The 22,910-nt window shown below is 41.6% G+C and overlaps 1 protein-coding gene across 9 annotated transcripts in view; it reads right to left on the reverse strand.

Annotated features, from left to right (window-relative positions):
* Nucleotides 1-406: 406 nt before the first annotated feature.
* Nucleotides 407-22,910, reverse strand: part of scube1 (signal peptide, CUB domain, EGF-like 1) — a 154,952-nt gene continuing 132,448 nt past the window's right edge. For 6 of the 9 annotated variants that reach the window (XM_044186161.1, XM_044186164.1, XM_044186163.1 and 3 more), the window contains 11 exons: nucleotides 21,685-21,783; nucleotides 19,625-19,741; nucleotides 19,278-19,436; nucleotides 18,700-18,903; nucleotides 18,414-18,575; nucleotides 17,640-17,807; nucleotides 15,763-15,924; nucleotides 14,987-15,184; nucleotides 12,653-12,805; nucleotides 9,536-9,615; nucleotides 4,638-9,377 (listed from right to left, as the gene is read on the reverse strand). In XM_044186161.1, coding sequence (XP_044042096.1) covers nucleotides 9,225-9,377; nucleotides 9,536-9,615; nucleotides 12,653-12,805; nucleotides 14,987-15,184; nucleotides 15,763-15,924; nucleotides 17,640-17,807; nucleotides 18,414-18,575; nucleotides 18,700-18,903; nucleotides 19,278-19,436; nucleotides 19,625-19,741; nucleotides 21,685-21,783 — 1,655 coding nt within the window. In that variant the 3' untranslated portion in view covers nucleotides 4,638-9,224. Of the gene's footprint in view, nucleotides 719-4,637; nucleotides 9,378-9,535; nucleotides 9,616-12,652; nucleotides 12,806-14,986; nucleotides 15,185-15,762; nucleotides 15,925-17,639; nucleotides 17,808-18,413; nucleotides 18,576-18,699; nucleotides 18,904-19,277; nucleotides 19,437-19,624; nucleotides 19,742-21,684; nucleotides 21,784-22,910 lie in introns of those variants that run through there. The other 3 variants (XM_044186165.1, XM_044186159.1, XM_044186158.1) reach the window with 2 other exon arrangements.

A 22,910-nucleotide genomic window follows, 5' to 3' on the forward strand; every position in this document is an offset into this window, starting at 1 on the left:
TGATCTATCTATTATAGTATTATTATTAAATTTGTCATTTGAATAATTTTTTATGCAGGCTATTCGCTGTAGACCTAAACCATTCTTCCTCCCATGTGGGATCAATATCATAGATTAAATTTTGTTTTAGGCTATTTATTGTTTAATCTTTATTTATTGTTTTAATCTTCTTTTGCTGTGATGATGTATGTCATTATTTTGACTACTATTGCTTTGATAATTGTACTGACTGCTTTAAAGGTTCTGTATACGAGATTCTGAGCATTAATATAGCAGCAAACAACTATTTGCTATGTAAAGATATAGTGGAGTTATGGCTTCCTGAGCAGAGAATGGCGTCCTGACATCACACTGTCGTGTAGTACGATCTTAAGGTTGAACCCACAGATACAGAACACTTGAGAGGTAGAGGAAGTAAGTCACTCTTTATTAATGAGCATTGGTAAAGAGGGAAGGGGGAAATCTTCGGAGCGGAGTCTTCCGCGTCGTCTTCGGAGACCTCAGGGAAGGTAATGGTAACTTAGGTGTGGAGACTGGTGGTGGAGTGTGGAGACCGGCCGTCAGCGTGATCACAAGCACGGAGCAGGACAGATCCTCAGGGTCTGGCTCCGTGGAGAGGTTGATGGGGATAAGCAAGGCGGAGTACTGGAGAGGCAGGCAGGCAAACAGGAATCCAGACAGAGGCAGAGGCGACTGCAATCACCGGCACAGGATAATCCTGTGGCAGAGCAAAACCAGGATTAACACGAGGTAACAAAACACACTTAGTAAAGGTACTTATCTTAGGAATTTTCAGGAGCTTTGACATAGTGGTCATACTAGTGTACGTGGACAATCTGGCGTTGGTGTTGTGGGAGAGCCTGGTATTTAACTGTGGAGACTGATGAGTGATTGAAGACAGGTGAACCAGTGATCAGCAGCAGGTGGGGAACCCACGGAGCCAGACCAGGTGACATACACACACACATGCACACACACATCCAAGGACAAGTTGGGGACACATCAGTAAGGGGAAAACAACAGAGAACACAGGGCTGGAGGAGATAAGGTGGCAAACTACCACACACACTCCTTTCATATTCTTTGTTTTGGTTGCTGGTCCAACGGCACATTATGCATGTTAGTGCATGTAAGTCCATCCCTGTGAAACTGTTGGCTTTGAGGAGAGCGATATAGCGGCTGGTTCTTTTCTCATCTAACTCTGTGAATTAAGGCTTAATTTCGACCAAACCACAGTCAGTGATTGCTGGAACAGTGGAAAGACTAACTAAAGACAGTTTGGTGAGTTTTATTTTGTTTCTGTCCAGTTTGAATGAAGTGTGTCTTATGATGATCTGCTACGTAAAATTACTGTTTTTCTCAATGGAGTCTGGTGGGCCTTAGCGCTCATTTGTTTTGGTCAGATGCTGGGGCTCTAGTGCGACATTTGATTTGATGGAAACATGTGTGTGCATTTTACTATGGACTGCTTTCTTAAGGAGGGCCGGTAACGTTTCTAGCTCAATGATAAAGCGATACCGGCTGTCTGTGACTCGACTTCAAACTTGAAAGTTTTTTCCACATTTTATGTTGTTTTACTGTTTACATTGTAGGTTAGCCAGTTGAACTTGGCATTAGCATGTTGCACGGCTAATGTGTCTACTCCCACAGACTGGGGCAATATTGGACTAATGTTGCAATACTGAGGGACAGTCAAGAGAAACTGTGAACGTTAAGCCTTACTTGAAGCCAACTAAATAACGAGAGTAGTAGGTTGGATGCCGGTTCTTTCATGTTGCTTTTTGTGGAACTTTCTACTACTGCAGTTCTCTGTGATCCTTGCTGGTGTGTGTGTGTGTGTGTTGCTGCTCTATGTAAATGTACTTGAGTGACATACTTGATTGTGTTGAATAAATAGTCAAACTGCAGAAATTCATTTGCTTGGCAACATTGTGTAACTTTGATTAGCGCCTTATTTAGGCTACCAGGGAGAGTGCTCTCAGTGCACTGTGGCCGATTTAGTTAATCTAGAGATAACATGCAGATTTTCTTTGGTTGACTACAGGGGTGACAGTGGCTTAGTGGTAGAGCGGGTTGTCCACCAATTGGAAGATTGGCAGTTCCATCCCGGCTTCCCACATATTGAAGTGTCCTTGGGCAAGACATCGTACCCCAAATTGCTCTCGAGGGCTGTGAATGTGATATGTAGTTAATTTTATTTATATAGCGCCAATTCATAACAGAAGTTATCTCATTGTGCTTTTGCTATAGAGCAGGTCTAGACCGTTATCTTTATAATATTAATTACAGAGACCCAACAAAGTTGAAGCGCATACAGACCATTTACATTTACAGGCAGTTAATGTTGCATACAGCTCGTTTAAAAACAAATATTGCAGTAAGTTCTGTTCACAAATGGTCCATTGCAACAAATCAGTGTTGTGCAAATAGATTTGCAAAAAGATAAGAGGTTTAGGAATACAAGCATACCTTCACAGTGAAGGCCAGCTGTCATCCTTGAGAGGGTGTCTTTGACAGAAGTGTCCTTGACATCAGGACTTTGCTGTTATGGGACTTTATTACCAACCCTCAATTATCCCCTTGTAAGATGTCCAATGCTGCTGTAAGCGGCTTCATGACGGTGCAGTACTCTCGGCAGGAATTGGTACTCTTTGTCGTTGAGGCACTTAATTCCAAGTTTGACGCACAGACCATTCAGCTCGGTCATGGGAATTTTGGTGATTCTGGAAATGGTCTCGTAAAAGGAATTCCACCTTGTGGATAACGGAGTAGCTTTCTGCAGCTGACGTCCTCCACATGTTTTGATGTAACTGTAGATATCTTTTGGGATATTACTCCTATAAACAGCCTTGGTGTCTCCACTGGAAGTACAAGTATTTCTCAACATCACCGGTGGAAATTAGGTTAATTGTATGCGATGCACACCTGTGTGGGGGAAAAGTAAACTGACTATCAGTCTCAGTGGAGAGGGCTTCTGTGAGATCAAATGCTTGCTCATGGTGGGATTTGTTGGGTGGCTGTAAATAATATTATAAAGAGTACGGTCTAGACCTGCTCTATAGGAAAAGTGCAATAACTTCTGTTATGAATTGGCGCTATATAAATCCTCGTCACTGTCTTCTTTCAGTTCAGAATCAGATTCCGAATTGACAGGCTGATATATTTTAAATGCCTCTGCAAAATTTGATGCATTGTCTGTCACAGAGGCTACAACTTTGCCAAGCAGTCCATATGATGAATGAATTTGTGGTATCGCTGCACAACCTTTTACATCTTATGGCTGCCTTGTTGCACTCCAAAAGTGCAACTGCTGATCCAGCGAACTGTTATACCCAGAAAGCTTTTGTTGTTAGCTGTCCAGATGTCAGCTGTGGTGGATACAAAGTCTACCTCTGTGAGTGTGGCCTTCAAATTACATTCCATCTTACTCGAGGTAGCCAGCAAATGTCTTTCTCTGTGGGAGGTTGACTCTTCGTGGGTATTTTCTTTATAATGTGTCAAAATGCGGACGAGTCAACTGTGGAAACAGGTAACATCTCCTCTACGATATATATCCAGCGACGAGCTTCTTCAGATCAGTGCCGGTGTTTTTTTTCAACAAGTTTCACATTGCTGTATCAGATCAGCTTCAATTAAAAAACATTTGAAAGCATTCTGAAAGTTTACTATGGACGACCATGTTCATTGCACCTTTGACTGAGAAACTCAAAATAATGCTATATAAATACTACTTCCAGCTGTTCAAAGTATGTCTCTCTCCTTCTCCCTCATCCTTCGTTTAGCTTTTTTAGTTAGTCGCCGACCTGACCTACTTGACCTACCGCATCATAAGACGGCCAACCTAGGACAAAAAACAAATCGCGTTCTCGCAACACAGTGTTACTTGGATTAATAACTGTAATATAATTACTGTTTTAGAAATTGTAATCCCCTACACTATTCATTACTAGGGCTGGGTATAAAGGTATCGACCAAGTAGTATTGAAACATCTCCAGTCAAACGATACCTGCAGTTACAGCTACACACAGTCTGTCAGTCTATTTGACGGAGTTGGCAGTTCAGCCTGCTGGTCCTCTTGCGGTCACTTCAGAGCCCACTTTGCTGCCGGAGTGTCTCTGGGCTAGGCAGAGCAGACAGGCTGAGTGTCCGCAAGGTGGGCTGTATTTGTGTAAAAATCATTTGGATGGGGAGGAGTGGTAGCATTTTACGCAATTGAATGCTTCCATTCACATGATGGGTTTCGAATGAAGTACTCTTTTGGTATCGGTATCACTTTAAGGGTACTGGTATCGTAATTTATTAAATGATACCCAGCCCTACTCATTACTGGGGAAAGTAATAATATTACAGTTATATTACATTACTGCCCCACACTGTTTCGATGTAGCACCCAGATCTGCTGCACAGATTGTGTCGCTTGAAGACAGGAGCAATATTATATTATTACAATATTACAGGAGCTAAATTTTCCAGAAGTGTATGTCAGGCCGGTTGTGTGTAACGGCACGTAGAGCCACATCTGAGGAAAAGATAAGAGATATAACGAGCACATACAAGCCACTCCAAGGGCTCCTCTGTGCCTGTTTCAGTGTGGATGAGAAGATTCTACATGGACACACAAAAGAGACAAATTGAGTCTGTTTTCTGCTACTATTTTATTTAATTTGTTCATTACTGGAGTTTCATGGACCAAACAATGGCACAACACCGTGTTACAGTTTCTCTCTTTGGGTACAACTGACTAATACAAACATTAAAATTATTCCTCTACAAATTGGACTAAAGTACATACATACACAGTCTCTTTCTCTATCACAGGCGCCCAGAACAAAAACTCACTGTTTACATACACACACACAGAAACACACAGAAACAGTCACACTTACTGCACATTCATTCATTCTCACAATCTCTCATACACACACCCATTCATGATACAATACATTCTCAGGGGAAAAAAACAGTCAATTATACATTTTATTTCATGTCTGTGTGGCAGCTATTTGGCAAAGCCTGGAACAATACCTAATGACAGCTTTTATTCTGGGAAGAGTTTATTTTAAGGGGGTGATTATCAGTCAATAAAAATATGTTTTTTAAATTTCTCATTTCGTTATTGGTTCTCTTATTTTGGAATAAAACCCCTAACTATGACCAGTTCAGTGCTATGCAGGACCATACTTGTGGTTTTGCCTGCTTCAGCTCATTCAATACACATACTTTACATGACTGCAGACAATTTGATTGATTTCTTACCTTCTAGCCATATTGGTTTCATTTCAGTACGCTATGAAAATAAACCTGCAGAGACTTGAAAAAAATCCATCATTAGGAATATTTAGTCACCTTTGTGTCACAGTTAGGTTATCATGTGAGCATTTTCAGAGCGTGCATTGGTGGTATGTTATAGAATATTCCAACAGCCTAGATTTAAAATATGGATTGTTGGAACATCAGATGCAGAAGACAGGATAACGTGAACCTGTTGCATTAAAAATGTGCAAAATACTCTTATTTGCTTTGTTGCCGAAAGTTAGATGAGAAGATTAATACCACTTTCATGTCTACATTGTATATTTGAAGCTACCATGACCAGCCAGTTAACCTAGCATAGAAATTTGGAATTGGGGAGCGCAGAGCTAGCTTGGCTCTGTTAAAAGAAAATCCACCTATCAGCATCTCTAAAGATGACTAATTCACATTTTTGGATAGAATAAACAATTAAGATGTAGCGTGTTAACTAGTAAGCTTTAGAGGTGCTGGTTGACAGATTTTGTTACCTTCGGAAAGAGCAAGGCTAGATGTTTCCCCCTGTTTCCAGTCTTTATGCTAAGCTAAGCTAACCAGCTACAGCTGCAAATTTACCATACGTACATGAGAGTGGTATTTATCTTCTCATGTAACTCTCGGCAAGACAGTGAATGTGTATTTCCCAAAATATCAAATGAATAGTTCATCACGCATATCTCCACACAGTGTTGAAATGAACTGAAACCAATGTCCGCCTGGAATGGAGGAAACCTGAAATCCTATGCTTTGGAAAATACTAAGCAGTATACATGATTTTTAGTTAATGGATTAAAACATGCAAAACCTCTAGTACGGTCCTTTAATCTATAATCACTGAGCTTTGATACATTCTAAATTAGCACTGACACGCCGTCATCTTCTTTGTGCTTAGCACTTTCTTTTTTCATGAATGACACTGTTAACAGGAGTTTAGCTTCTAGAGGAGCTTTAACACCAATAAGGAATATGACAAGAATTTTTATCATCTGTCAGGGGAAGCTTGCTTCTTTATAAACAACACACAAATAAAGTTTGCTGGCTTGCAGCTGAAGCTGCAAGTGCTACGGACACACAGAAACTCAGATAGGAGATGCCTCTTAGTCCGATTGTGTCCCTGCCACTACATTCATCCCCAGTCACACGATACATGTTTTTCAACTCTACTCGCATTGTGCAGATACAGAGTCTACCTTCAATACGCGGTATAGGATTTCATAGACATATTAGTACCAATGGGAATGACAGAAACATTTAGTTGGGTTATAAAAGAAAAGCATAGTATACACACTATACTTCCTATTTAATGTAAAGAGATTGCATCTGGGTGAATGCAGATATTTTAAATAGTTTTTTTAGAAACAGATATATACTGTAGTAGTAACTGTAGTATTATGTATGTAATGCCATCTTACAAGAAGCCTTTATGATGATGCTTCTTCTGTCTGGCAGCGATAAGACATGTTGAGGGAGGAAGCAGGACTGGGCAGTGAAAACACAGACACACTGTAGTGGTGGTGGCAAGTCTGAGTGATCCAATGCTTACACTGTCTTTTTTCTGTGCGCATTAGTTTACCACACAGTCTCTGATTTTGGGCTACTGTAGCTTCAAATGTTTCCTCACTGTGTGTGTGAATGGGGCTTGAAGCTACTGTAACAGAGATTTTGGGGTAACTGCAAGCTACAGAGTGGGAGCATAACAGGAGACACAGCTGTCTTTCGCTCTCATCGCTGCCACATGTGGCACATTTCAAAACAACACGAAGACAAATACGTAACTTATATCTTTTTCCTACAGTTTAAAATATAAAATTCAAGTGCAATTAAAGTTCCAAATATTAGCTACATCACATACATTTCTCTCTAAAGTAACAATCTGTTACTTACAGGTAGTTTATCTCATCTTGTTTATATATATATATATATATAACAAATTACAATACCGACTTTCTGAATCACCCCATTTAATTTTTCCCTGTGCTCCACAGATAAAGCACCCACTGAAGTGGAATGATTTAGATTTCCCCACTTCAACATTTCTTTCAAATAATTTTCCATGTTAAAATGGGTTTTAAGTGCACCGATTCTTTTCTCATTTCTGTCTCGTGCACATCGGGGCCAATGAAGAAATCCAATTCAGTATACATCCAAGTACACTGTGTGGGCCAATACATCTTAAAACATCATGCATGTACACCTGTGTATGTCCACACAAACATACACTTGTTACACATTTGTGTACATCATATGTAAAACATCTGTGATGTAGGCTTCTGCAAGTTCTGACTGTATAAATATTACAAAAACAACACAGAAAACAAAGCAGAGCAAAATAAAAAGAGAGAGGTGGAGGATGTGAAAGCAAGATTGCAGAAAATAGTTGTTAACGAAGGTGCAGAAATCTGGGAATAGTTGGGAGAGAAGAAGATATAGAATATGGTATGCAGAAATACGGTTTGACCGATAATTGGTTTGCTGATACTGGCCTTTTACTAAATACTGGGAGTACCACTTTATGATAATATGTACTTAAACCACTTTAGGAGCACATAATTAATGACTTTTTCATGCTTTATAGATTACTAATACACAATATTATGGGAATGGTTCGACATATTGGGAAATTTGCTTTCTTTAAGACAGCAACCACGAACTGTAACGTCACTGGTTCAAGTCTGGCTTGTGACCTTTGCTGTGTCTCTCTCTTCCTCTTCCTGTCATCTCTTTACTGGTGCTATCTAATACAGGCGTAAAATGCCCCAAAAAACTATTTAAAAAAGCTGTTGGTTGTTGACTGCCAGCGCAGCTTGATTTGCCTTTTTAGCTTTTAAGCTAAAAGACAAACAAAGCTACCTTTGCAGAAGATATACACAAACCAAAAGAATACTTCACTTAAACATGAGTTCACACCTCTGTTCATTTATGCAATATAACAGCACATTCCTAATCTGTAGAGCTTTAACAAATAATGAAAAACCAATAGCAGCCATTAAGGCCAAATTCAGTATGCCATCTTTTATCTGTATCTGTTATCAACCAGTGACTGATGTGATGCATATTCTTCCCCTGACTACAGCTACATAACAGGTCTGCTTTAGATTGTATATTCATGTTGTTCTTCTCAGTGACAACAATTATTAATATGTAAAGTGAAAGTAATATAACTTCTTGTTACTGTAACTGACCTTAGACAAAGTACGTGAAGGTCTGCTATGCTGTATCTGACCATGTCTCTGTAGTCCTATTTGAGAAAAACAATTCTGTATTCAATATTCAGTTAGAACATGCACCACCAATATTGCCAGATATTGCACTTTCACTAACGTAGCATACAAATGGTGTGAGCCACCTTGTCTTAAGGAGCTGCAAAATTTTTACCATACCAAACTGAGAAAAAGCACTCAAAATATATATATATTTCATAGACATATTAGTACCAATGGGAATGACAGAAACATTTAGTTGGGTTATAAAAGAAAAGCATAGTATACACACTATACTTCCTATTTAATGTAAAGAGATTGCATCTGGGTGAATGCAGATATTTTAAATAGTTTTTTTAGAAACAGATATATACTGTAGTAGTAACTGTAGTATTATATATATATATATATATATATATATATATATATATATATATATATATATATATCAGGTATGTTCTTCTACATTATACAAATATTAATGGTGGCCTTCAAAAACCTGTATCGGTCAAACCTTATACAAAAGGCAGCACAAACTGGAGGGAAGGGTGTCAGTAATGATGTATTACTAGTTAAAGGGGTGAGATGAAGATGAGGAAAGGCATCGTGTGACAAATACAGGAAATGAAGATGTTTAGTCATAGAACTGGTACATCAATGTATTGACCAAGGCAGGGGAGAAGCAGATGGGTGGGGTGGGGGGGTTCAATAGCAGGACAGTGGAGAGACCCTGTCTATTTGTATGGCCGTAGGAACCTGGTGACTTTGGAGCGCAGCAGCTTGATGAAGGAGCGAGGGAACATCTCTTTAGACTCCTGTGCCGTGTACCTGAAGTAGTTCTGGGGATGGGCCAGCACGTCAAACAGGGCCTTTATCAGCTTCTTGTCCTGCAGCGAGGACACAAGGGCAAAGAATATCATCCCACTGGACCAATCATGTGGAGGTGAGGATTTTTACAACCTTTACTTTTTGAATGGTAAATGTCATTCCCTCAGAATCAAACACCAAGCACCCTACGACCATAAGGCTGGTAATCCTTCAATACCTTCAGTATCTCCTGGTGGTTCTCAGAAGCGTAGAGCCTGCCATCTCGCACTATGTCCTCTATCAGCTGCTGGTAGTCCTCTGGAACACAACAGGGTTAAATGATGGAGGCACAATATGAAGTTTTATAACTAGATTCTGGAACAAGGACCATGCCTAGAACTCATCCAATTTCTGCACACAAGTACTTAAGCACACCCCATCCATTCACTTCCTGTTTGATTCTTGACTTTTGACTTTTCACAGGACCTGTGACAGGGCAGCTGTGGCTTAGTGGTAGAGCCTTGGGTAAGACACTGAACCCCCAATTGCACAATGGCTGTGCCTTCGGTGTGTGAGTGTGTGTGAATGCTTACTTAGTTTCTTTCAAATGATGAGCATCAGTGTATGAATGTGTGTGAACAGGGTGAATGTGATATGCAGTGTGAGTAGCTTTGAATGTGATATGTAACTTTGAGTAGTCAGAAGACTAGAAAGGCGCTAGCTCAAAAAACAACAACAAACGTTTACCGGGAAACAAAGGACCACAAGCTCCTTCTTAATTAACCCTTCTGAAAGCGACCCGTTCGACGAAGACCAACTAATTCCCAAAATCTCAGAGTCTTTCCCATCTCCCACTATCCAACCTCGTCAGCAACCCGGCTGCGTTCAGCAATCCACATTCCCTGCCGCTCCCGGTTCTCATCCTCCGACAACTCCAACATCGTCAGGCCTTCTCCTCCCAGCAGCTCCAGGGGGAAGATCCCGGCTTCCGCATTCGAGGGACGCAACCTCTTCTAGTCGCCTCTCCCTGACCCACTTGGGATCCAACAGGTGAAGCCACCGCGACCCGCTTTCACCCCGCCATCACACCGACCGTCCTTCCACTCCAAACATATCCCAGTGGACAGTCCCTCGCCTGAAGCAAGCGCTCAGACAGCGAAACATCACTTTTCCCCACTCTGACACATGACAATAAAGCCAAACTTTTCCAATGGTGTACAGACTCCAAGCAAAACACTACTCTGCGTTGCCGATCTTCCCAAGCACCGTGTTCTCAGTGTTGCGTCCGGGGCAATGTCGATAACATCACATCAGTCCTCACAGAGGGCCAAGTTGTACCTAACCCTCTACCAGCTCCCTCTGTTCCTCATTTCTCCTCTATTTTACCCCAGGCTTCACTAATAACCCGAGCCCATGCATCCTTCCATCCCAGCAACCTTCACTTGCTCCTGCTTTTCCCATCCCATCTTCTTCGGCCACCACATGTCCTCCAACCTTGATACCAGCTACCACAGCCACACAGATCACATCCACCACAGCGACCCTCGGTGGTGCCTTTGGCCAAAACCCTCTGTTTCCTCCTGCTTCTTCTTTTCCCCCTCCCTTCCCCCACCTCACATTCTCTGGAAAGGCATATACTATTTTGCAGTGCACCTGACCTTTGGGTGCAATAGCAGCCCAAAAATATTCAACTCTTTTTTTCGAAGCACTCTGCTGGATCTTGACAAACAACTTCAGACTCCCATACATCATCCATCTCCTAGATGATTTCCTCACCGTCATGCCACCATCTTCCCCCCTAGCTTACGGTCTACACACCCTCATTTCTGCATTCCATGAGCTCAGAGTCCCTCTCTCCCCAGACAAAATGGAAGGTCCCAGCACATCACTGGAATTTCTTGGAAACACACTCAACTCAGTCTCACTCCAAGCATCCCTGCCTCTCCTTACTCATTTCAAACTTCCTCCTAGCTCACAGATGCTCCAAACAGCAACTGCTCTTGCTACTAGGCCATCTCAACTATGCCATCCGTATCATCCTGCAAGGTTGATCCTTCTTGTCACACCTCGTCTCCTTAGCCTCCTCAATCCCATCTCTCCACATTATGCTGGACGAAGCTTGCAAGATCGAGCTAAAACTTTTCAGCCACTATCTTCAACTGACCCCGTGGATGGAACACCTAGTCACCGCCTCTTAGGAAACCATCCTCAACAGTGTCTCTCCACGAACACTCTCATCATACCTCACCAGATGGAATTGCTTCAAAGCTTTCCATGCCTCCCACAGCCTTCCGTTCCCTTCTCTCGATGTCCTGACCCTCTCAAGCTTCATCACGTTCGCCCATTCTATCCTCAGAATCATATCCTCCACGATACAAGTCTACATCAGTGGCATAAATTTCATAAACCGTCCTCGCGGGCACCTTGTTATATCATAATATTTCTGGGCCGCTGGTCGTCTCCAGCATAACTCACCTACATACGTAACGACCTTAACAACCTCAGAAACGCTCACACGCACCTTTCCAGTTGAGGTTCTTTTTGGGGGCTCCACCATGGCCGAAGAGACCGCTCCCCCACTCAGAGTCTCAACTCCCCCGGTTCCACCAGTCTTCCATCCACCAGCAGGAACCGGTCCATATTCGCACTCCTCAATCCAACAGTCCATGTCCTCTCCCTTCCTCCCTCACCCTTCTTCCCCTCCATCTCCCCTCATCTCTTCCACCCTCCTTCCCTTCATCCCTTGACCCTCTCCCCTTCATCCCACGACCTCTCCCGCATCTTTCCATCCCCGCATCCCTCACCCTCCCTCTGGGACTCTCAATTCATCCCTCCTGCATCAACTCGGCTCTCCTCCGTTCATAACATGCAATAAACTGTTCTAAATCGATATGTTCACCGGCGTGGTCTTTGTTAGTGAAACATAAGACTATATAGAGTCTTATTGAATGTAAATGGACTGTACTTATATAGCGCTTTTCTAGTCTTTCTGACTACTCAAAGCGCTTTAACTACATATCACAGTCACCCCATTCACACACTGATGGCAGGTGCCAACTGCTCATCAGTTGAAAGAAACTAATCATTCACACACACTCACACACCGAGGGCACAGCCCTAGGGAGCAATATGGGGTTGAGTGTCCCAAGGACACTTTGACATGTAGGCTGGGGGAAGCTAAGCTAAGCCAAGCTAAGCCTTGAGTCACCCAAACGAAGATAGATAGATATTAGTATAAAAATCAGTAACGACCAGGAAATTTTGAATTTTTAAATGATCAGGAATTCACTCATGGCAGCCTGTATGTGAGATTAGATCCAACTCAATTGTCTGAACTGTGTTGAAGGTGACTTACCATCATAGGTGACATATGGAACTTGGAAGCCTTTGCCACTGTTGCCCTCGTTGGACTTAAACTGAATCCAGAGCTTGCGAGAGCGAGAGGTGAAGGCGATGGGTCGTTCATAGGTCTGACACGTCTCATAGGTGGTGATGGAGGTGGGAAGGGCTGGAGGAAGAGTACAAACATGAATAGTGCTCTTCCACATCCATCGATGTTCTAGGACTAAGGGCGTTTTCAAACCTATAGTTCATTTGCTCTGGTCCGAATAAGTTAAATTCAAACAAACCAAAATGCATCACTAAAAGCCACGTGACAACGTTCACTCCGCTCATTGGTTAGATGTGTCTGGGAGGGAGAAAGTAAACCCAGGAAGGTGGTCCTGTGCTCTGGGTTAGTGCATACTTCTGTGAGAAAGTCACCTTTATGTACTGTTGCCAGTTGAGTGGTGGTAATTATTGGGTCTCTGTAAATAATATTATAAAGAGTACAGTCTAGACCTGCTCTACAGGAAAAGTGCAGTGAGATAACTTCTGTTATGAAATGGCACTATATAAATAAAATGTAACTGAATTGTTTTACTTTAACACATCATTGTTCAGCAGACCTCTATTTATTCTGGGGCCCAGCTGCTAGCAACGGTTGATTTTGCTCATCTACATCCCAGCATGCAAAGCTCACCTGGCTACAGGAGCAGTTAACTGCTCAAACCTGTAGAGTACGTCTTGTAGTTGGGTCAGATCAAGGCCAGATCACGTTCCCACCACAAACAAACCACTCCAGAATCCATTTGTTTCTTCACTTCCTCTAAAAGGGTCTTGGTGAGTTTGTTTTGGTCTGCATCGAGTATGATTGTTGTGTTCACATCAACAAATTGTACCAAGGGGGAAAACAAACCAGAGTCCAATTCAACCGCACTAAACAACACAGGTCTGTATATGTTCTAAGAAGAAGATAGGTTAGGCCAGAAGGGCTATCCCACTTTTAAGCCAACATAGATGACAAGTCCTAGAGGTGCTCAGAATCTACAATTTCATGACAACAAAGCAAACTCTACTCTATCTTCTGATGAAGACCATGTGATATGGCCTAAAGCTCCAAAAAACAAGTAAGTTGACCTTGAATTGAGATTGACTTAAAGGGGATCTATTATGCCTTCCCTTATCTACCATCATAATGTTACAATGTTGGATGTTTACATTAAACGTGGCCAAAGTGTCAAATAATGAGGTAAACGTATGTAAAAGTAATCCCTGTGAGCAAAAAGCTCAGGCTTCAGGCTGCTCTGAACACTAGGTTTTCCAACGTTTTTCTCTACTTGGATATCCTTATACAGTTGTCATCTCATGATCTGCTCCAGACACAGCACGCCCACAAAGTACAGGGATGCAGCCATCCACTCACTCAGTCTGTAAGTTATTCAAACACTCTGCTCAGGACTACTCTTCAAGTTTCTGAAGGTTGTTCAGTATGTCTCGCAGAAAGTGCTTTTTCGGGTGTGAAGGAAAGTTAGTTAGTTTCTTGATGGACAGATGGCTTCACTTGTTGCTAAAGTAACCGCTAACTACTGAGTACCAGAGTTAGCTAAGCTAATAGGACTGCTAGCTGCATAGCTACCTGAGCTAACTAGCTAATGGCAGCTGCAGTTAGTACCAGTTAGCGGTTACTTAAAAGCTATCTGTCCATCAGGAAACTCTGCAAATCACCGAAAGTTGAGGCAGAGCAGGAAAACCAGAAAATATTTTCTCCATAAAATATGATCCAGTTTCACCAAAATCAGTGAATAAAGTTAGAAAAATTGTGTTTTTGTACAGTAATCAGTGAGGCCCGGCCCCCAGCAACACTCCGCTTTGGCGGCGTCTATCGTTTTTCCAACTTAATTCTTGTCTCATTTGAGGTCTGATAAACAATAAATTTATCCAATCCAGTGCCCTATATTGCTATTTTCCAAGTTAAGTTACTGTAGTTGTCATATGGCATCGAGCACACCGGCAAGAGGATGAGGCAGTGCTCATCTCACAAGCACTGGGTGCTGCCCCTCGGTAGGCTCATTGACGTACAGGGAGAGGTTAACATTCAAGCAAAACCTGATGGAACACACTGTGCATTGTTCCATTATTCTTGTGTAGGTTAGGCAATAAGTGCCAACCCTGTTGCCTGGCAATGGGCCTTAACAGTCACATTTTTAATTATTGTTTTTGTTTTGTAATGTTGGTAATGCAATAATCTTATGTTGCTTTAAATATGATCATAATCCAACAGGCAGACTATCAACATACAGACCATAAATCTGTCTGATCAGTTCTACTCTGGTAAAAAATGTATTTATGAATTCAAATTTATTATTACCACTCTTCCTCATGACCAGCACATCTCCACACTCATCCTCGATGGGAAGGAAGATCTCTGGTACCACAATGAGAATCCGTCTCTTGTGTGGTGGGTTGATGGTCCAGACACAGTCTACATTGGACGGGTAATCTCCAGGGTAGTTAGGAGACTCAATGTAGCCTGTGTATTCTCCCAGCTCACCTCCACACAGCTGGTCTGAGGGCAAAATAGTGGAAACACTTTGCAATATAACTTATTTGTTATATTTGTGTTCTACTTACGTGCAATATTAGTTTTCCCTTGTTAGTTTTTCTTATTTATTGCTACTGATACTATATACCTCAATTACTCTTCGACAGTACATGCACCCCCACTTATTAATATTATTTATTACATAAGGAGTTACATTGTATTAGACTGTACTTTCATCATCAACCAGTAAACCCACTTGGTACTTGACACTTAGTTTATCTTATACTTATACCGACATGATACTTAATTTATTTCTGACCTGTTTTATAGTGTTTATAGTGTATCATATCGTTTTCTAGTACTTTCTCCTGTGTGCACTGACGTAAAGACGAGCTACTGTAACAAAGAGTTTCCCTACGGGGATCAATAAAGTATTTCTGATTCTGATTCTGATTCTGATTGAAAACAACAGCACCAATTTCTGAAAAACCTACCACTGTCCCTGAAGCGTATTCTCCTCTGGCACTCATCAATCACTCTGTGTAAGAGTTTCAGTTAAATACATTAGAAGCAGGCTAAATGTAAATGTTGAGCAGTGTTACTTTTGCAGTGGGAGACGTTGGTGGCACCATCAAAGTCAGTGGTGGTGTTCCCTGGGCATGTGATGCAGTAGTTCCGCCCAAACTCAGACTGGTAGGTTCCTGCTGGGCAGCGGATACAGCGGTGGGTACTGGAGTTGTAGTAATGTCCAGGAGCACAGTGCACTGAGGAAGAACGGGGGGAGTCAGTATACACACAGTATAAACTGAATGAAGATAAACACATAAACAGCAGGCCACCTACAAGATGCATCACACAGCTGTGATATTACTCATGCTTAGATTACAAAACAGGCATATAAACAAAGCACTAAACCCTGTATAGATGACATCATCTTCGCGCAAATTGCCATCTCATTCACATCTGCACACTACTTTATGACAGCAATGAAACTGCTGACAAATGGCTTGTGTCATCGCAAATGCCAGTATTAACATACACAGTTTTGAAGTGGCAGATAAAAACCATCAATTACAGAGGAGAACGTTAAGCAATCTAAGCCATAGAATATTAAACAGGACTTAGCGTCTACAGCCATGGTAGCTGTTCTGTAAGGCTGTTTTTAGGCACAGGGGTGCTTTGAGCTAAATGCTAACATCAGCATAACATGGTCACAATGCTAACATGCTGATGCTAAGAAGGTATTATGTTTACCATGTTCACCATCTTAGTTCAGTATGTTAGCATGCTAACACTAGCTAATTAGCACCAGTTTTGCAGGTATTGGACAAATTTAAATTTTGACCTGATGATGGCTCTAGATGAAAAGTCAGTGGATCACCAACATAATTACAATTCATCCTGATGGGAACATGAATGTCTGTACCAAAGTTCATGGCAATCCATCTAATAATTGACAAGATATTTTACAAAAAGCCAAATATGGTAACCTTGTGGTTCCGCTAGAGGAACAGTCAGGGGATCATCTAGGATCAAGTGGGACTCTGGGGGCCATGAATATGTGTACAAAATGTACTGGCAATCCATCTAATAGTTGTTGAGATATTTCAATTGAAAAGTGAAAACTTAGACTTGTTGGTGGCACTCGACGAAAAGTCAACAAGACTCATTAGGATCATCCTCTGGGCACCATGGATATCTGTACCAAATTTTATAGTTGTCGAGACATTTCACACAAAACCGAAAATATCAACGTCATGGAGGCACCAAGGAAAAGTCAGGTGATCACCAAAGTCAGTACAATTTAATCAGAATCTATTTTTTTATTGATAAGATATTTCAGTCTGGACCAAAGTGGTAGACTGACTGACCAACAGACAGACTGACATTGCCATTGAGCCACTGGCATAGCTAAAATATAAAATCAATCTTTAGAATACTTCAATATGGATTAGAATGTGCTGTTCCAGGTATTGTGGATTTTAACGTCATCAGTGGTAAAGATAGGTGAACACTTGTTTAATGGCGAGTTTAGCCAATTCAATTCAATTTTAATTATATAGCGCCAATTCATAACAGAAGTTATCTCATTGCACTTTTCCTATAGAGCAGGTCTAGAACGTACTGTTTATAATATTAATTACAGAGACCTAACAAATCCCACCATGAGCAAGCATTTGGCGAACAGTGGCAAGGAAAAACTTCCTTTAAGAGGCAGAAACCTTGGGCAGAACCAGACTCAATGGTGGGCAGCCATCCGCCACTGCCGTGTTAGGTTTTGAGAGAGAGAGAGAGAGAGAGAGAGAGAGAGGTTTTGGGAAGAGGGGGTGGGGGTGGAAGTGTGGGAGGCACAAAGGCACCATTTGCTGTGTTGATTGGATAGTGTGAGTAGTAACTAAACAAAAACTGTATAAACAGACATACAGTAGACAGAGATGCACACTGTCTTCCATATGAACACAGTGACACAAAGCCTCACCTTTGGCCTCACAGTCCCTGAACGAGACTGATCCTTCATACTTGGTCATGAGACCTCCTCCACAGGGGAAGCAGAGGACCCGGCCTGGTTCTGGCTGGTAGGAGCCCAGTGGACAGGGCTGGCAGGGACGGAAGCCGTCAGCAGAGAAATGACCTGCTGGACACTGACCTGAGGGAAGGACAGAAGAAAATCACCTGCCTGTATTTTGCTTTTCTTTGTTATTCTCTTAATTTGTCTGTATCTGTAGCTTCTTGTCACTCTAAGACACTGTTTGATAAAACTGTTTGAAGTTCTATATAAATGACACAGTAAGAGTGTTTCTCAGTGTAGGATCAGTTGGTAAATATCTTTCTAATCCCAGCTCTCCACAAAGAGCGAAGTAACTGAATACACTAACACTGGTCTGTTGTGCTCGCTTGTGGCTGTAGCTAACATTGAGTTTGCATTAATGGCCACAAGGTGGTGCCAGCCATATCATATGCATGTGTCGCCAATGTAGTTCTATGGCTGCACTTTAAAAAATAAAAATATCCAAATTTTCAGCAATGAGAAATCCTGGCAGATAAGAGGGAAACAAAAGTTTACAGTTGATTGGCAGTCAGAAGGAGCATCTATGGTACTCTAATGGGCTGTAAATCCTTCATTCAGACTAAGAATGGAAGAGCTCCTGTGTGTTAATATGATTAATACAGCAATGGTTTCAGTACTGTTGGAGTAAGAATATGCAAGATCTAGGGCTTTTTGAATGACTGTAATGATGGGATGGTGAGTTACCTCCACACTGAGACACGTTCTTAGCACCAGCAATGCCTTGTACTTCAGTGCTGGGACATGGCTCACAGGACAGTTGACCCACCGTGTCCTGGTAAGTACCGGGAGGGCACTGGACACATTGCTGCTGCTCCCCGCTGTAGAACGTCCCCACACCACAGCTCACTGAGCAAAGACACATGTGAGTACTTTGAAGGAATACTTTCTGTGGCTCCTATTGATCTTCCTCCTTATGACAGGGCAGCAATATCATGACACCAACTGACAACTAGTAAAACTTCAAACTTACCACACTTTCCGTCTCGGAGGATTTGTCCTGTGCTGCAGGCTTCGGCACCCTCTGGTACCCTGGACGGTTTCTGGGCCACCTCATACTCTGTCCCAGAAAACTGGATGTAGAACTGTTGTTTGTTGATGGACTTCCTGAGCGTCCGCATGGCGCTCTGCAGCTTCTGCTTCATCCTCTCCCGCACGCAGTCCACATTACATGAGTCTGAGGCAAAAATGGTTAATCAAAAAACAAACTCCAATAAAAAGACAAACTAATTATTTTTTTCCTCAATGCTTTTCTGCTTATGTTCCTTATCATGGAACATTTGTACCATATCCTGATAATGTCTCTTGTTTTTCTTATGTACATCATATTGTATTATGCAAATGGTTTGGTACAGCAAGAGACTTTCTGTAGCAGTTTTTAACGTTGATAATGTTTTTAACCTTAACTGGTATCTTGCAAGTTTGAAAACCCTACAGATTAGATGGATGGATGGATGGATGTAACCTCTTGGAATTCTCTTTGCACTGTATGTATGTTTACTATTTCATTCCAAGTGTAATTAGACAAACAGGTAAGAAAGAACATCACACCTGAGGCATCCTCCTCCTTCATCTCCATCTCAAACTCAGCTGTGATGTGGGAAACCTCTTTCGAAGGAGATTTGCGTCCTCGTCTGCGCTTCTTAGACGAGTCGCACTTGAGGTTGACAAATGTTACCTGGCAGTCGTCGGTGCAGGGGAACTGGCCTCCTTCCAAGAAGGAGAGTCATAAGATAAAAGATGATGATCATAATTATAATTAATCACTAAAGTGCAATTTTTCACCTTTCAGTTGAAATATAGATTATAAGTGGTAGTGTCTCTAAAAGGAGGCTTCCTAAACACTGAGATTATGTGTTGCTGATCCAGTACAACTCTAGATGTGAGAAGTTCTTTACCTTGCAGGCTCTGCTTGGATGAATCTCTGTGTTTCTCCTTGTTGCGGGGCCTCAGGTGGCACTTGGCGTCTTTGATCTTAAACCTGGCCTTCTGTTTGATGGGCGGGGCCAGTGTGTCTTTATTCATACACAGCAGAAAGAACATAATAATGTATATGTACTTTATGTATAAAGTGTACTTTATGTACAGTGGTGTGAAAAAGTGTTTGCCCCCTTCCTGATTTCTTATGTTTTTGTCACACTTAAATTTTTCAGATTATCAAACAAATTTAAATATTAGTCAAAGATAACACAAGTAAACACAAAATGCAGTTTTTAAATGAAGGTTGTTATTATTAAGGGAAAACAAAATCCAAACCTACATGACCCTGTGTGAAGACTGAAATTTTTACATTTGTTTGATGATCTGAAAATGTAAGTGTGACAAACATGCAAAAAAAAAAAAAAGAAATCAGGAAGGGGGTAAACACTTTTGCACACCACTGTATAAAGGGTACATTTGTGACAAATCAGCATTTTCAGGTGAAAATTTACTATTAAATAATGCACCGCTTTATCTTTCACACCTTCAATGTTAGCAGCTGCCTGTTTTAACCTAACAGCAGGGGTGTGACACACACAGGTGTTCACCACATATCCCATCTTTATCTGCAAAGGCTCTACAATAAACCAGTAGATAGCTGTTACTGCAGAGACAAGGACATGATCCCTTACTAGTGTCCCACCCGAGAAGTAACGGGAAATGAATGGTAAATGAACCTGGTCTCTGTAGTGCTGAGTGAATGTCTTTTTCCTCTGCACTGCTGATGTAGTGATTTACTAGACATTTTCTCCTGTTGCTGGTTGTGTGGTATCAATAATTTTGTTTGGGTACTTTTGTAATTTGGTTGACTTTGGGTCAAATTGTCTTATTTTTCTCATCCAGAGTGTACTAGAACAAACTGCCTGGTCAGAGACTCCCATAAATCACCTACAGTAGCCCCATGGTGGCTATGCTGATGCATGAACATTTGGGAGGAAATCTGAAACCTGAAACCGGTGAAATGCAAAGAAGGTACTGTACTTCTGACCCTGCTGTGTAGTAATTAGGATGACTGTTGTCTACAGGTTAGAGATAATTCAGTTACACCGAGCGCCAGATTTACTGCGGATTTTGTGCCTGTTTTTCATGCGCAGAGATAAATACAGTGTATTTATCAAACAGACGCAGCAGGCTTGAGTCACAGTTTTTTGCTTAGTACTTCTATTCCTGTGTGCACTGACGTGATAGTGAGCTGCTGTAGCAAAAAAGTTTCCCCTCGGGGATCAATAAAGTATTTCTGATTCTGATTCTGATTTGCCTCATTGCATATGCATTTAAAAGGAGGGTCACGCAAATAGTAGGAGACATGTTAACAGAAGCTGAGTATGTATTCTGCTGGATTTACTGAGGTTGCTGTTTGCGACTGTCAGGTTTGCACAGATAATTCTCCACCTCTGAAAAGGAGGTGTAAACAGCGCAAATGAGATTTACACAAGCCATAAGGAAGATAGTAGTGGGGAAAAGAAAGGTACAACCTCTCGTGTATATTTTGTCTTTGATTTGTCTTCTACTTCATCTCCTTTTCGTTTCACACCAAACGTGTTTATTGCCTCCTAATGTATTAATAATTAGATATATGCTAAAATGTATAATATTATAATTTTATGAGTAATATTTTGAGTAATAGTTCCACTTTTTCTCAGGTGGAGTTGAACCAGGGCCATATTAAGTAAATATTTTGTAATCAACATCACTATGTTAATATTTCTTTTCTGAGCTTAGTGATCTCTAGAAATCCCCCTGTTGAACTGCACTCATGAGCTCTCCTTTACTCACAGTGTGTGTCTGGAGGGCAGTAACAGGATCAGTCCAGGAGCTGTCATGTAATGAGCTGCTGTCTTAGTATATCAGGCGCTGAATACATGCAGATTGCAACTGCAAACCCAATGAAAACCGCAGTACACCTTTACGCTACACCATTTTCTTGGTAATCCTGGTGCTAAATACTACATTTCCCATTATGCTTGGCTTACTGTACCGGCACAGGTGGGTAAGGCAGCGGTGGCATTCCTCTTCTGAGGAGCTTTACTAGGCTGGACGGGCACTCCACAGCTCAGTGTGTAGCTGTTCTCTGAGTCTGTAAGAAACATACACACACACACACACACACACACACACACACACATATTAGACTACAGTGAGAAAACAGAAATCGGGGGTTAGGGAGGCTGAGTTTTTATTTGCGTCTGAAGGACTGTATGACTAGGTACTGCTGTACCATCAAACATCTGAGTAGCGTGTGTATGTGTGTGGGTATGTAAGCACATGTTTCACTTGGATCCTCAGTTCTGAGGATTAAAAATAATTTTATAAATGTTGTATGACCTTACTATCCTCCTGTATTCAGAAATGAAACAGCCCATGTGACCTTAAACCCTGAGAAATTAAAGCCCAAATGAAAGATCTTAGAATTCTGTCTTTCTACCTTGATGCACACATACACACAAAGACACATTTCAAGTAAGAAATGAGGGATGAAGCCTTAAGAGGTCATAAATGCGAGATGATTAAATAAGAGCCTGGGCTGCATTCAGTCACAGGAATGGCTCCCTCCCCCTAAAATTAAGACGCACTCCAAAAAGACAGAAAAACAAAAATTTCACTTCATGCCTGTGATTCTCACACGATGGCTGCCAAGTTAAATTGAGCAAGGGCGACGCTAGAATGTAATCGATTTACAGATGTGTATTAAGTACTATCGCAGGAGGAGAGGCCGGGGTGCCAGCCAAAGTGCTAGGACGGGTGAAGCCAAGAAAACCTAGCAGAGTGAAAACCACATCAGTCAGAGTGGAGAGCTCCCCGAGGAGTCAACATATACAGCAATAAGGAGCATGAGCGCCTTCATCAAGCATCAGTGGCATCCAGAGGACAGGATGGTACAGAAAGCTGTGACTGTGCGCCGTCACCACCAGAGGGCAGCAAAGTGTGCAGCATGCCAGCTAAAACCATACATCTGACCATACAGGGCATTTAGACCGATTTAAAGGAGTAGAATTAATTTTATTTGATGGGTCACCAACTTAAAAAAGGCCCAATCTGTGACTTTCAACTTCACAATAAGAATTACAGTTTTATTCTTTTCTTTTTTTTTTGCAGTATATTTCTATTGATAGAACATTTAATTGATAGAGAGCAATTCCACAAAATATAACAAATATGTTTCCCCTTTTCTCTCTCACTTTTTCCTTTGCTCCCAGACCACTT

Source organism: Siniperca chuatsi, linkage group LG23 (assembly GCF_020085105.1).
Source record: "Siniperca chuatsi isolate FFG_IHB_CAS linkage group LG23, ASM2008510v1, whole genome shotgun sequence".
NCBI lineage: Eukaryota > Metazoa > Chordata > Actinopteri > Centrarchiformes > Sinipercidae > Siniperca > Siniperca chuatsi.